At 38.0% G+C, this 11,788-nt stretch overlaps 2 protein-coding genes across 2 annotated transcripts; one reads left to right on the top strand and one right to left on the bottom strand.

Moving 5' to 3' along the window:
* Window positions 1-5,081: 5,081 nt before the first annotated feature.
* On the bottom strand, window positions 5,082-7,953 carry rpl28 (ribosomal protein L28). The gene is made up of 5 exons (XM_044011970.1): window positions 7,895-7,953; window positions 7,370-7,457; window positions 6,019-6,142; window positions 5,327-5,445; window positions 5,082-5,217 (listed from the first exon to the last, which is right to left on the bottom strand). Exons 2-5 carry the CDS (start codon window positions 7,448-7,450, stop codon window positions 5,128-5,130), a joined length of 414 nt encoding a protein of 137 aa, XP_043867905.1. The 5' UTR covers window positions 7,451-7,457; window positions 7,895-7,953; the 3' UTR covers window positions 5,082-5,127.
* Window positions 7,954-8,185: 232 nt separating this feature from the next.
* On the top strand, window positions 8,186-11,461 carry LOC122758048. Its single transcript, XM_044011862.1, has 6 exons — window positions 8,186-8,546; window positions 8,642-8,756; window positions 9,762-9,874; window positions 10,034-10,133; window positions 10,322-10,431; window positions 10,580-11,461. The coding sequence occupies exons 1-6, from the start codon at window positions 8,456-8,458 to the stop codon at window positions 10,687-10,689; spliced, it is 639 nt and encodes a 212-aa protein (XP_043867797.1). The 5' UTR covers window positions 8,186-8,455; the 3' UTR covers window positions 10,690-11,461.
* Window positions 11,462-11,788: the final 327 nt, after the last annotated feature.

The raw sequence follows: 11,788 nt of genomic DNA, 5'->3' as shown, positions 1-11,788 counted from the left end.
GTCCAAAATTTGAGTCATACTTAAGTATGACGTTCAAAAGTTGACAAAAAAGTCATACTTTAGTATGACGTTCAAAAGTTGCCAAAAAAGTCATAGGTTAGTATTTTGTCCAAAATTTGACAAAAACTCATACTTTAGTATGTCGTCCGAAATTTGACAAAAAAGTCATACTTTAGTATGACGTTCAAAAGTTGCCAAAAAAGTCATAGGTTAGTATTTTGTCCAAAATTTGACAAAAAGTCATACTTTAGTATGTTGTCCAAAATGTGCCAAAAATGGCATAGTTTAGTATGTCGACTAAAATTTGACAAAAAAGTCATACTTTAGTATGTTGTCCAAAATTTGACAAAAAAGTCATACTTTAGTATATCTTCCAAAGTTTGACGAAAAAGTCATACTTTAGTAAGACGTTCAAAAGTTGACAAAAAAGTCATACTTTGGTATGTCGTCCAAAATTTGACAAAAAAGTCATACTTTAGTATGTCTTCCAAAATTTGACAAAAAAGTCATACTTTAGTATGCGGTCCAAAATTTGACAAAAAATTCATACTTTAGTATGACGTTCAAAAGTTGACAAAAAAGTCATAGGTTACTATGTCGTCCGAAATTTGACAAAAAAGTCATAGGTTAGTATGTCTTCCAAAATATGACCACAAAGTCATACTTTGGTATGTCGTCCAAAATTTGACAAAAAAGTCATAGGTTAGTATGTCGTCCAAAATTTGACAAAAAAGTCATACTTTGGTATGTCCTTTAAAATTTGACAAAAAAGTCATAGGTTAGTACGTCATCCAAAATTTGACAAAAAAGTCATAGGTTAGTATGTCAACCGATATTTGACAAAAAAGTCATACTTTGGTATGTCGTCCAAAATTTGACAAAAAATTCATACTTTAGTATGTCGTCCAAAATTTGACAAAAAGTCATACTTTTGGTATGTTGTCTAAAATTTGACAAAAAAGTCATAGGTTTGTATGTCATTCAAAAGTTGACAAAAAGTCATACTTTGGTATGTCGAAATTTGACAAAAAATTCATAAGTTAGTATGTCATTCAAAATTCGGTAAAAAAGTCATAGGTTAGAATGTCTTCTAAAATTTGCCAAAAAAAGTCATAGGTTAGAATGTCTTCTAAAATTTGTAAAGTATGACAAAAAAGTCATACTTTAGTATGACGTTCAAAAGTTGACAAAAAAGTCATACAATGGTATGTCGTCCGAAATTTGACAAAAAAGTCATACTTAAGTATGTCATCCAAAATTTGAAAAAAAAGTCATAAGTTAGTATGTCATCCAAAATTTGGTAAAAAAGTCATACTTTAGTATGTCGTCCAAAATTTGCCAAAAAAATCATAATTTAGTATTTTGTCAAAAATTTGACAAAAAGTTATACTTTAGTATGACGTTCAAAAGTAGACAAACAAAGTCATAGGTTAGTATGTTGTCTAAAATTTGACAAAAAAGTCATACTTAAGTATGACGTTCAAAAGTAGACAAAAAAAGTCATAGGTTAGTATGTCGTCTAAAGTTGACAAAAAAAAGTCATAGGTTAGTACGTCATCCAAAATTTGACTAAAACGTCATACTTAAGTATGTCGTCCAAAATTTGACAAAAAAGTCATACTTAAATATGTCGTCCAAAATTTAAGAAAAATGTCATATGTTAGTATGTAGTCCAAAATTTGACAAAAAAGTCATAGGTTAGTTTGTCTTCTAAAATTTGACCAAAATGTCACAATTTTTGTCGCCATGGTTACTCGAAACGCTTACAAAAGTCATAGCACACCATTCCCCATCAAGCTGCACGTTTTGGTGTAACGTGTGGGGTTTTCTCAAATCTGTGGGAGGAGTTACGGGGCATTCTAGGTTCTCACTAGAATGCCTTGCAGCAGCAGGCACTGATTAATTTTGAGAACATGGCAGCACTATTGTCATCCTTGAAGTCAGTATTTAATTGTTTTTAGGGTGTTTCCTTAATCTCTGATGACACATAATGGTCATTTTATGTTTTTCTGTGTTGCAGCTGAATATCCTTCACCTCACTTGGTGGAATGAGTGTGTGAGTTTGTTTGTTAAAACATGGTGGTACAAAATGACGGCCTCGTTGGAGCTGACCCGGCTCTCCTATATAAATATAATAAAACGCTGATTCTGGGGTAATGAAAAAAACCCCAACAATTAATACAATGTTTTACACTGGACTTTAAATATAATACATTACATTACATATAATACATTTCTTACATATAGCACCTCTAAATTATAGTGTAGTTTGCACATATCCGCTGGCCATGACAACCTCAGTCCTCAGTGGACACTAGGTCCATGTCTCCAACACACAGCTGATCAGCAGCAGGACAAGACAGGTGAACATCAGCAGCAAGACGGTCATTTCTTCATGGAGGGAGGGAGCAGCTGAGCCGTGCAGCTCATGTCCACAGAAGACATTTTCCAAAAGGAGATGGGTGTCTGCACTGATGCCTTCCAGGAACAAAGAAACAACACACACACAGTCACATCAGTTCATACAGGACTGTTTTAAAGCAACTTTGTCTTGATTATCCACTCAGCAACTTATAATAAAGGTTCATCTGAGGGTTAGAGTTGATTAACAAATCATTTCATTATCCCTCTGGTGCTAACATGACCTGTTATGTCTAAACACAGCCCACGTGGCAATAAAAGTCAATGCCCCACTAATGGTGCAGCCTCTGCAGCAACGTGTCCACTCCATGCTTTTTATCTGCCGGAAGCTTTTCACAACTGGAGTCAGACCACTCTGGATTCACTCAAGTGTTTGACAGCAAGGCACAGACACGCACCGTGATGTGACCATTCGTCCCACAGATGCTGAACGTCCTCGTCGTGGTGCCCGTGATGACTTGGATCTTTATTAAAAACGACAGGATAGCAGTGTTATTGGCTTTCTGTCACCGTGCAAACAAAAGCATGACAAATCATCATTATAGATAATTCATCGAGTCCTGTGGAGTGAGGTGAAATAACTGAGGAGAGAAAGTTCAGTTGATAAAGCGGTGCATTCTGAGAGAATATGAAGGAATAAAAAGCAGCAGGAAAAGGATTAAGAGAAAACTGGGCTGGACTCAAACAGGAAATGAAAGAATTTACAATGGATGAAAAAAGCAAATACGTTTTGACCTTGGGAGTCAAATATTTTAAGCCTGTGTGTGTTTTAAACTTGTACATGCATGTGTGAGTGTTAGGTAAAATAATCTCAAGTCATTTCATTTTCATTGTTTTGTGTTAACAAAAAAATATGGTTTTACAAAACCCCTCAAAGAATTTCCAATTCTAACATTTCCATTAACTAGGAGAAGATGCGTATGTTGTCACAAACAGTGAAGCTGCACATTCCAGGCAGAATCAATCATTTATTCTTAAATGATTTACTACTATTAATTAATGTGAATATCAATAACAATTCTCTGTATAATTATTTTACAAGACACAAAAGAGAATTAATAGTGCAATAAATAAAAAAACAATAAAGATTAATTAAATATCACAAAAACTTACACTTAACCTCACAAGAATTTTACTGATAACTCCTACTCTCCTTTTAACACTTTTGTATAATAATGAAAGATAACAAACAGTAAAGTACCACTGGAGTGATGGTAGAACATGCGTTTAAGTTCTCTGATGGCCTGGGTCAGGTTCTCCAGCTGATCATGGAGGTGGATGTTCTCCTCTATGAGTTCATGGATCGTATCTTGCAGTTCAAAGCATCCGCCCTTCAGGACCAGCAGAGTGAACGGGACCAAGAAAACCACCGGCCTGACTCGCCTCATGGTGACCGCAGCACACAACACAGCCTCTGTGTCATCTTCACCTACAACGTGCTTGTCCTTCTCTAAAGCGTTTCTCAATCCCATGTGAAAGCGATGAATTGATCGGTGCAGGATGTTTTATCGGCTTAAACTCCAGGGGAGGTAACAGAGGGTTGTTCCCTTCCAAAGCTGTGAATGGAAAGCTGCCATAAAATCCATGAAATGTTTCCACATCAGCGAGCACAGTGACCACAACAGCTTTCACATAATCTAGCCTACTTCACATGACAACTATATGCTGTAATTGTATATAATCCTAAAAACAAGGTGTTTGCTGTGCTGTGATGTTTGCTTCATGCAGGAATGTCATCTAAATGTTTACAAGCGACATAGTGCATTTCAACATCGGGGTACAAGCAAGAGCGAGAAGTATGTGCTTCAAGTAAGCCAAAATACAAAGTGCTATTTATAAGCACGATGTACAAGTGCTTTTTTGTGTGTCATCGTCATCTTAGTCGAGGGAGAGTCAAAAGAGATGTGTTTTTAGTCGGCGGGAGATGATGTGGGGCCTTTCTGCTGGCCGGATGACGATGGGGAGCTCGTGCTACCATTCGGGAGCCAGGACAGTGAACTGTCGTGAGTTCGGCGAATGACTCTGAAATCATTCCACTGTTATGTCAGTCACTGGTAGTTTCATGCATGTCACTGTGTTACCACAGGTCTGGAGGGTGAGCTCAGTGTTTCCTAATATGTGCGTGACTGCTGCCCCAAAAAAAAGTCTCAAAATGTTTGTTTTTTTTCGCCCCACATGCTGTTGTTTTTTGCCATACAATAACTCGGGTGTCCAGCTGGCCTGGACCGAGGTGCAATGTATATTTAGAAGTGTTGTGATGTTTATTATGGTGATTGCAGTTGCAAAATCAATTTCCACTAAGGAATAACAGAAGCAACTCTGTTGATGTAGAATTAGACCATTTTTTAAAATCAATTCTTAGATAGTTAACTTTATTTATCCCCAAGGGGAAATTGGGTCTTGAATAGTTTGTTAGGCTTTTCAAGATACGACACAAGACATCACAAGCAGAACGGTTCTGCCAACTTTGGTGTTAAATTACTGATCTGCTTAGTGGAAAACATTTAAACTGACTTATATTATTATTATAAGTCAACAAGCAATACTTGACACATCTAGTTTTATTCCACAGTACTCTGCTTATCTTCTGCATTATTAGCTATTGGGACAAAAATGTACAGCATTTCATACAACAAATCAAGACCCAGGACAACATCATGTTTTTTTCTCAACAAAAACATTTATTGATTTATCATGTGTATCAGTTTATGCTGTCTTTGCAGCCCTGGTACGCTTCTTCTTGACCACAACAGGCTTCTGGCTTTTCAGAATGGCACTGGCACGACGCAGGGCGGCCTGGGGAGAGGAATTCACACTCAGTTTAGGTTGTTTAACAAATACCAACAATTAAAACCACTGTGTTGACCAAATGTAAGATTCTGTCATTAGTCTTTAGAAAGTTCACCATGCGCAGGTCCCTCCTGTAGTTGTTCTTGCGAATAATGTGCCTCAGGCTGTTGAGAGTGGCACGGGAGTTCTTATTGATGGTGATCTTCTCATACGAACCAGCAGGCTTGTGCTGGCCTGTGTAGAAAAACAGTCATTCCAATGTAATTTCACTGGAAACAATGTTACAAAAATAACTATCGACCTCACACTACGGTTACTGAGATTATCTGGAACATATTTTCAATGGCACACAATCATATCTTGTCCAGCTCAGATAGAATATTCACCAAAAATCATCTTTTGGACAGACAACTATATTCCTGCTTGTGGAAACTCAAATTCAGTTTCCCTGTGCTGTGAATCACTTGGAAGGCAGTACATCTCACTCAAATTCACTTTTTTTGTTAAATATGATCAGTATTTTTTGCCAATTCTCACAGCTTTTTCACATCAGGTCAGAAGTGAGGCAACTTCCCTTAATTATCACATTACTATAGTAGGGACATTTCGAATTTTGCTGCTTTTCGATTTTAACAGGTGTAATTTATAAGCACTTTTAAGTGAGGTCTTGAGTAGACTTTATACATCTGCTCATTATTTGACAGCAATTATATTTAGACAGCTCAAAAGATTAAAAGACCATTTGTTAACATCAGGTAATGAAGGTAGGTTATCACAGTGTCAATATAACAACATTCAAGTACTTACCTCTACGCTTCTTCAGCACGACGACAACACCTTTGCCATCTGCAGCTGGCTGCACTCCTACAGTCTTCTTGTGCACCAAACCATTAAAACGGAAAGAGTTCCTGGATTTCAGGTTGTTGGGCTCCTGTCATACAATTGCATAAAACTGATCAATCCTTCTGAACCCGTGCCATCACAGTTGACAATAAATGACAACTTCAACACCAGCTACAGGGTGAGGTTTGTTATGTCTATGTTTTATCCCTCAACAAACTACATAGCAAAAAGGTGTGTTTCCACCAAGCATGACAGTTCACCAGAGTACATCTGTCTAGCATTTTCACTTTGGAGGGTATGGGACTGGAATGGTGATGGCTGATTTAGCTACACAAAGAGCATTATATTGTACCAGGGTGACAGAGTATAGCCTGACAATAACACACAAGACCATGACAATTAACACTGTCATTTGGACCAGAGTCTGACTTAATTTGACCTGGGTGCTCTGCACATGCATCACAAGTTAAAAACCCAGTATATAAACCAGAAAAGTACCAGTACAAACAAGGTGAAAGGGCCTTTTACTCCCACTGAGGGACTGAGGTAGAGACACTTCAATTCACCGATTAACACCTAGTGCTTATATATTCATGCATACATCATACATAGTGGTCAGGTTCAACAGTGAACTGGAATCATAAAGGCATGTTGTACAAGCTGTCTCCCTCCACCCTTCTAGATATGGACTGTTTTGAACCCCAACACAATGGTGCCAAAAATGGATCATAAGTGTTAATAATTTTTGACAATCAACAGCATACAACTGAACTGAAACACTTGGTGAAAACAGGGCTCAGGAACATTCTTTCAGATTAAGTACCCTAAACATTTCGCAGACCATATGCACGCAGAAACTGACATACCATACAGTGTAACTTAACAACTATGAGATTAACAAATGAAGAATTGTGGCCAACACTAATTCTGTATTAGACTTCCTCAAACTAATTTTGGACACATCCATTATGTTAGATCATTACATTAATAGAATAGTTTACTAACGGTCTGCAAATATTCAGTCAATTACCTGACTGCCAGGAAAAAAAAAAGATTTAAATAACATTTTTTTTTTTTAAATGTTTTTTTTCCCAACTGTTCTTAGTTTGTACATAAGTATTGAGCGGTATTAGCATCTACTTTAGACCCAACATATTCTATTTAGGACAGATTACACATCAAATTATTTATAATAGAAATTAATAGTAGATCGATCCACAACGAGTTTAACCATCTTGTTAAAGAGAAACTCGTAGCCTGGTATGAGTGAGGTTGTAGCTCAGTCACAGTTAAGTCTTTCACTCCGGTCACTCACAGTGCTGTAGGTCTGTCCGTTCCTCTTGAGGAGGAAGCTGGAGCAGTTCCTGATGACCATCCACTGCAGATGGGCCGACATGATGAACCTGAACAACACAGGACCATGTGTTAGTGAAACTTTACCTGACAGCTTACAGACGCTGGCTGACCATGTTCGTGGAAGCTAGAATGTAGCGTGTTCACTGAGTATCAATTTCATAACCCCCAAAGGCGGGGAGACATTACTGCTATTATACAGAAAACAACATTTTTTAATTAAATAGAGAAAGCTTTCAGTTGTTCATTACAATCCGAGTCTCTAACATTAGCTCCGCAGCTAAGTACAACGAGGCCTAGCCGGGGCGACGCGTTCATAACATTTTTCTGTTAATTTCTGTGCTTCATATGGACATTCACTTCATTCACTTGATGTATACCACAAGACAAAACGACACATTACATTTTATGAGCGTAGAAAGAGGTAGAAAGACAAAACAAATGCATTTAAAAGATCGGCTAATTGCAGCAACAGTGACCACGTTACCTTTTAGCAGAGGGAAAGGACCGGAGAGACCGGAAGCCGCTTTACGATACCTCTGTGTGAGATCCCTGCGCATCTACAAATTCACATTGTATAGATTATTTGAACTATAGTGTAGCATTCCACACATGTTAAATGCGCATGTCAAATAAATACTGTGCCCCAAATAGTTGTTTGAAGTTCCTTTATGATATAACATTTTATTTAGTATCATTCTCTGAAGCACTAGTTTATCGCCCAAACCCAGCGGAGGAACACTGTCCTCCTCACGCTCTGCAAAAGTCTGACGTCGTCACTGTGCGACTGATGTTTACAGAAATCCAGCAGGGAGCAAATATCAGATGTTTTATTACCGACCTCAGCAGACTAGGAGTAGATTTTATCACGAGCGCATGGGCACACCTGTAAAGAGCAAACCAGATGATCACATTTTATTAAATATCTGTCGTTTTAAGCGTCGATAATGTGGACGAATGCTGGAGGATGTGAACGCCACAAAGTTTTGATTGGTGAAATTCACCTGGGAAAAATATTCTTTTAAAGCCACATGTCAGTATTAATGTGATGGAGGTAGAAGGAGATCTGGAGACACTCGGTGAACAACTGTACACTCGAATTTACCCCAAACACAAAGATAATGCTGGTAAACTCACAGGTGAGCTAAAGATAATAAAGATAATAAACCAGCAGCAGGTATCAGTGCACATAGCACTTGTATTTGACGCTGTCATGTCTGCATGTATGTTTTAGGTATGTTGCTGGAGCTGCCTCGTCATGTGCTGAGTCAGATGCTGCAGGATGAAGCCCTGCTGTGTGCAGCAGTGGAGAAAGCATGCAGAGCCCTCCAGCTGACACAGGAGCCAAGGTACAGGAGTGAGTAGGTGGCCACCACTGATGTCCTTCATCCTGAACAGGCTCGTCTTATATTAGAGAGCGTGTGGGTCATTACAAGTCCTCATTCACAGCAGGTCGTTTTCAAATAATCTGACCTTTGGACCCAGATATATCCAAAGTAAATAAATTGTGATCCAAGATTTGGAACCTTTCAAAAAGAATTTTGCAAAAAGATTGCCCTTATGGATTCAGATTACTTTATTGTCCATTAAAACTTGCACATAAATAGGAAATCCTTGTTGGCACTGACACAAAATAAAAACAAGAGAGACACATCACACCAAACAAAAAGTTCTAATTTCATGAATAAAAGAAGTTAGAATATGTTATCTTTGCACTCACACACACATTTCTGAATTTAATCTGTCCTTATTACATCAGTAATGAACACTGGGGGTTGTGTATCTTGCTCAGGGGCACCTCAGCCCTTGACCTGTCCTGGTATATGAACCAGCAGCCTTCTGGTTACAAAGGTGGATTGCAGAAAATTGTGATTTGCACTGAAATAAATAGAATAGTCAGAGCAGTCCTTTAAAGAGAACAACCAGCACTGACAGAATGAAAGACTTTTTTTTGGCTCTTCTTTTCGACAAATTGGTGCCACAGGTCTGTGGTCTGATGGCAGTAACTGAAATGCTGACTAAAGAGGATAAGTGTGACCCTGGAGGATTTGGTTTGCCCATAAGCTTTTATCTTCTTACTGTATGTGACATGCTTTGTTTGTAACTGGCTTTAAGGGCCGGGTATTGAACTCTGTGTCAAATTTTGATAACAAAGGAGTTAATATTGTGAGCATCAGTGAGCCAGTTGACATGCAGTTTTGGTCAAAATTAAATTTCTGGGAATAGTTAATGTGTTGGTTCAGATGCTGCAGGAGGAAGCCCTGCTGTGTGCAGCACTGGAGAAAGCATGCAGACGAGGTTGATACTTGAGTGTCATCAAACTTTTATGGTGGTTTATTCTCTGTTCTTCACAGTCGAGTGACGAGCAAGGATGATGACGATGTGTCTGTGTCCTCTGACTCTCTTGGGGAGCAGCTGTTTGACATGGTGGATGTCTACAACACTGGCCACTCACAGAAAATAACAGGTAAGAAACCTCAGCAAACACCTAAATTGCCACTCTTAAATGAAACCACATTAAATGCGGATTAATGAAGGAACCAATTTTAAATACTTATTTAAAATAGTATATTAGGTATACAGTACTTACCTTTAATCCAAAGTTTGTTTCCTTTTCTTGCCACAGGAATGCTGCTGGAGCAGCACAAAGATGCAGTTTTAAGCCTACTTTCTGATCCTAAACTGCTGGAGGAGCAGGTGAACGTAGCCCTGGAGACACTGAAGAAGTATGTGACTTGACATGTTTGCATATAAGGACATAATCATGCATTCAAATTCAGTTTCTTACGTTTTTATCCCAGCCAGAATTTAGCATTGGAACTCCACAAAGTATACAAATAAAAAAAAAGAGCTTCACCTAATGAATGACTGATAATTGAATGTGTTGAAACATTTTCTTGCGACTTCCCTTCAGGCAGAAGGAGCGGACAGACTTGTTGGATGCTGACGACACAGAGAAACTGGGAGAGAGGCTCTTCTCACTGGTGGAGGAGATAGATCCTCTTCATGCAAATGATATTACAGGTAAGCAGATTATAGTGTGGTACGGTATACACACCTTTAAGGTGTAGATTAAGCGTCAATGTACTGTAATTACACAGATAGCTTCAGTAAATAAACATTTATGCTACACTTTTTTGTTTGTATCCCATTTTTCTGTCTTTCTGTGTAGGAATGTTACTAGAGATGGAAGCAACTGTTCTTCAAGAGCTGCTCAGCAACCCTGGAATGCTGAAGGTCGCTGTACAGAAAGCACAAGCAGCTTTAGACACTGGACAATGACCTTTTACAAGTGGAATAACACTAATGACTTGGTTAAAGTGATAATAGGAAGAGATGACACCTCACACCAGGCAATCATCCAGCTATCACTGTTTTATGCTGATCATGAAGTGTGTTGTCAGTTGTCTTGTGAGTGGACCAACAGTAAACAGTCCACCTACTTTTAAATATGGGAATTTATCTTTTCAGATAAAAGGACTGAAGAAAAGTGCCAGTGTCAAACAGTCTCGCTCCATCTAGAAGCTGAACACCCATTACAAGACATACGTCACTGTACGACTATTATTATGTTGCCAACAGTCATGTTAGAGACTAAACTGCATCTTCTTGGATTTTGTAACTAAGCAATAACTGTTGCCAACAGAAAAAAACATAAAATTACAGTGTTAACAATTCCCCTTACTGCAGCTCAGATTGTTGTTAAATGTGGCTTTGTGGATGGAGATGTTGGTTCTGGTAGAATACTACTTTGGTTCCGGCTGACTATTCTCTATTATTCTCTATTAACTACAAATGCCATTGTGTGCAGACATTTGTGTTCCTCCGAGGATAAATGCTACTAACTTTTACAACCCTTTAAGTTTCTATTCTTCTGCCATCATGGATTTGAAATTTGACTTTGTCTTTTATGTTTTATGTACTACCAAATGCTAAAACTAAACTCCCTGAGGTTTGGCTTTTCTTTATGTTCAATGTCAAATAACTTGCATATAAATCTAGGATGGTGAATGTGCATGAACAGTATGGGAAATAATAATAATAATAATAATAATGATAATAAAAAAAGACATTCTAGTAAATATGCATTTTTAGTTATCATTCAAACCAACATTCAGAGCTTTTCAAGCATGAGTGTTCTTAAAGAAATTGATGCTTTGTTTTGTTTCTCAGGTAAATGAAATACAAACTTGGGACCTGTCCTGACGTAAAACACCTTATAGATATACATTCATTTTGAAGTTTAAATTGACTGGAAATTAAATGGAAATATGGAAAAATCACTGTAATGGTACCTCCATCATGTTAGTCATCACAATATCTCATCTAGTACATGATGCCCAACCTTGAAATACACTGACATTTTAGCAGACCGTTCAAT

This window comes from Solea senegalensis, linkage group LG21 (genome assembly GCF_019176455.1).
Source record: "Solea senegalensis isolate Sse05_10M linkage group LG21, IFAPA_SoseM_1, whole genome shotgun sequence".
NCBI lineage: Eukaryota > Metazoa > Chordata > Actinopteri > Pleuronectiformes > Soleidae > Solea > Solea senegalensis.
The sequence above is the reverse complement of the archived record's forward strand: the minus strand, read 5'-3'. Positions and strand labels throughout refer to the sequence as shown.

Coding starts and splice junctions, on each gene's coding strand:
- rpl28 (XM_044011970.1), bottom strand. CDS start 7,450: ATGTCGGCCCATCTGCAGTGGATGGTCATCAGGAACTGCTCCAGCTTC. Junction 5,446..6,018: donor CGTGCTGAAGAAGCGTAGAG/GTAAGTACTTGA, acceptor TTTTCTACACAG/GCCAGCACAAGCCTGCTGGT. Junction 5,218..5,326: donor ACAGGAGGGACCTGCGCATG/GTGAACTTTCTA, acceptor TCCTCTCCCCAG/GCCGCCCTGCGTCGTGCCAG.
- LOC122758048 (XM_044011862.1), top strand. CDS start 8,456: ATGGAGGTAGAAGGAGATCTGGAGACACTCGGTGAACAACTGTACACT. Junction 9,875..10,033: donor CCACTCACAGAAAATAACAG/GTAAGAAACCTC, acceptor TTCTTGCCACAG/GAATGCTGCTGGAGCAGCAC. Junction 10,134..10,321: donor GCCCTGGAGACACTGAAGAA/GTATGTGACTTG, acceptor ACTTCCCTTCAG/GCAGAAGGAGCGGACAGACT.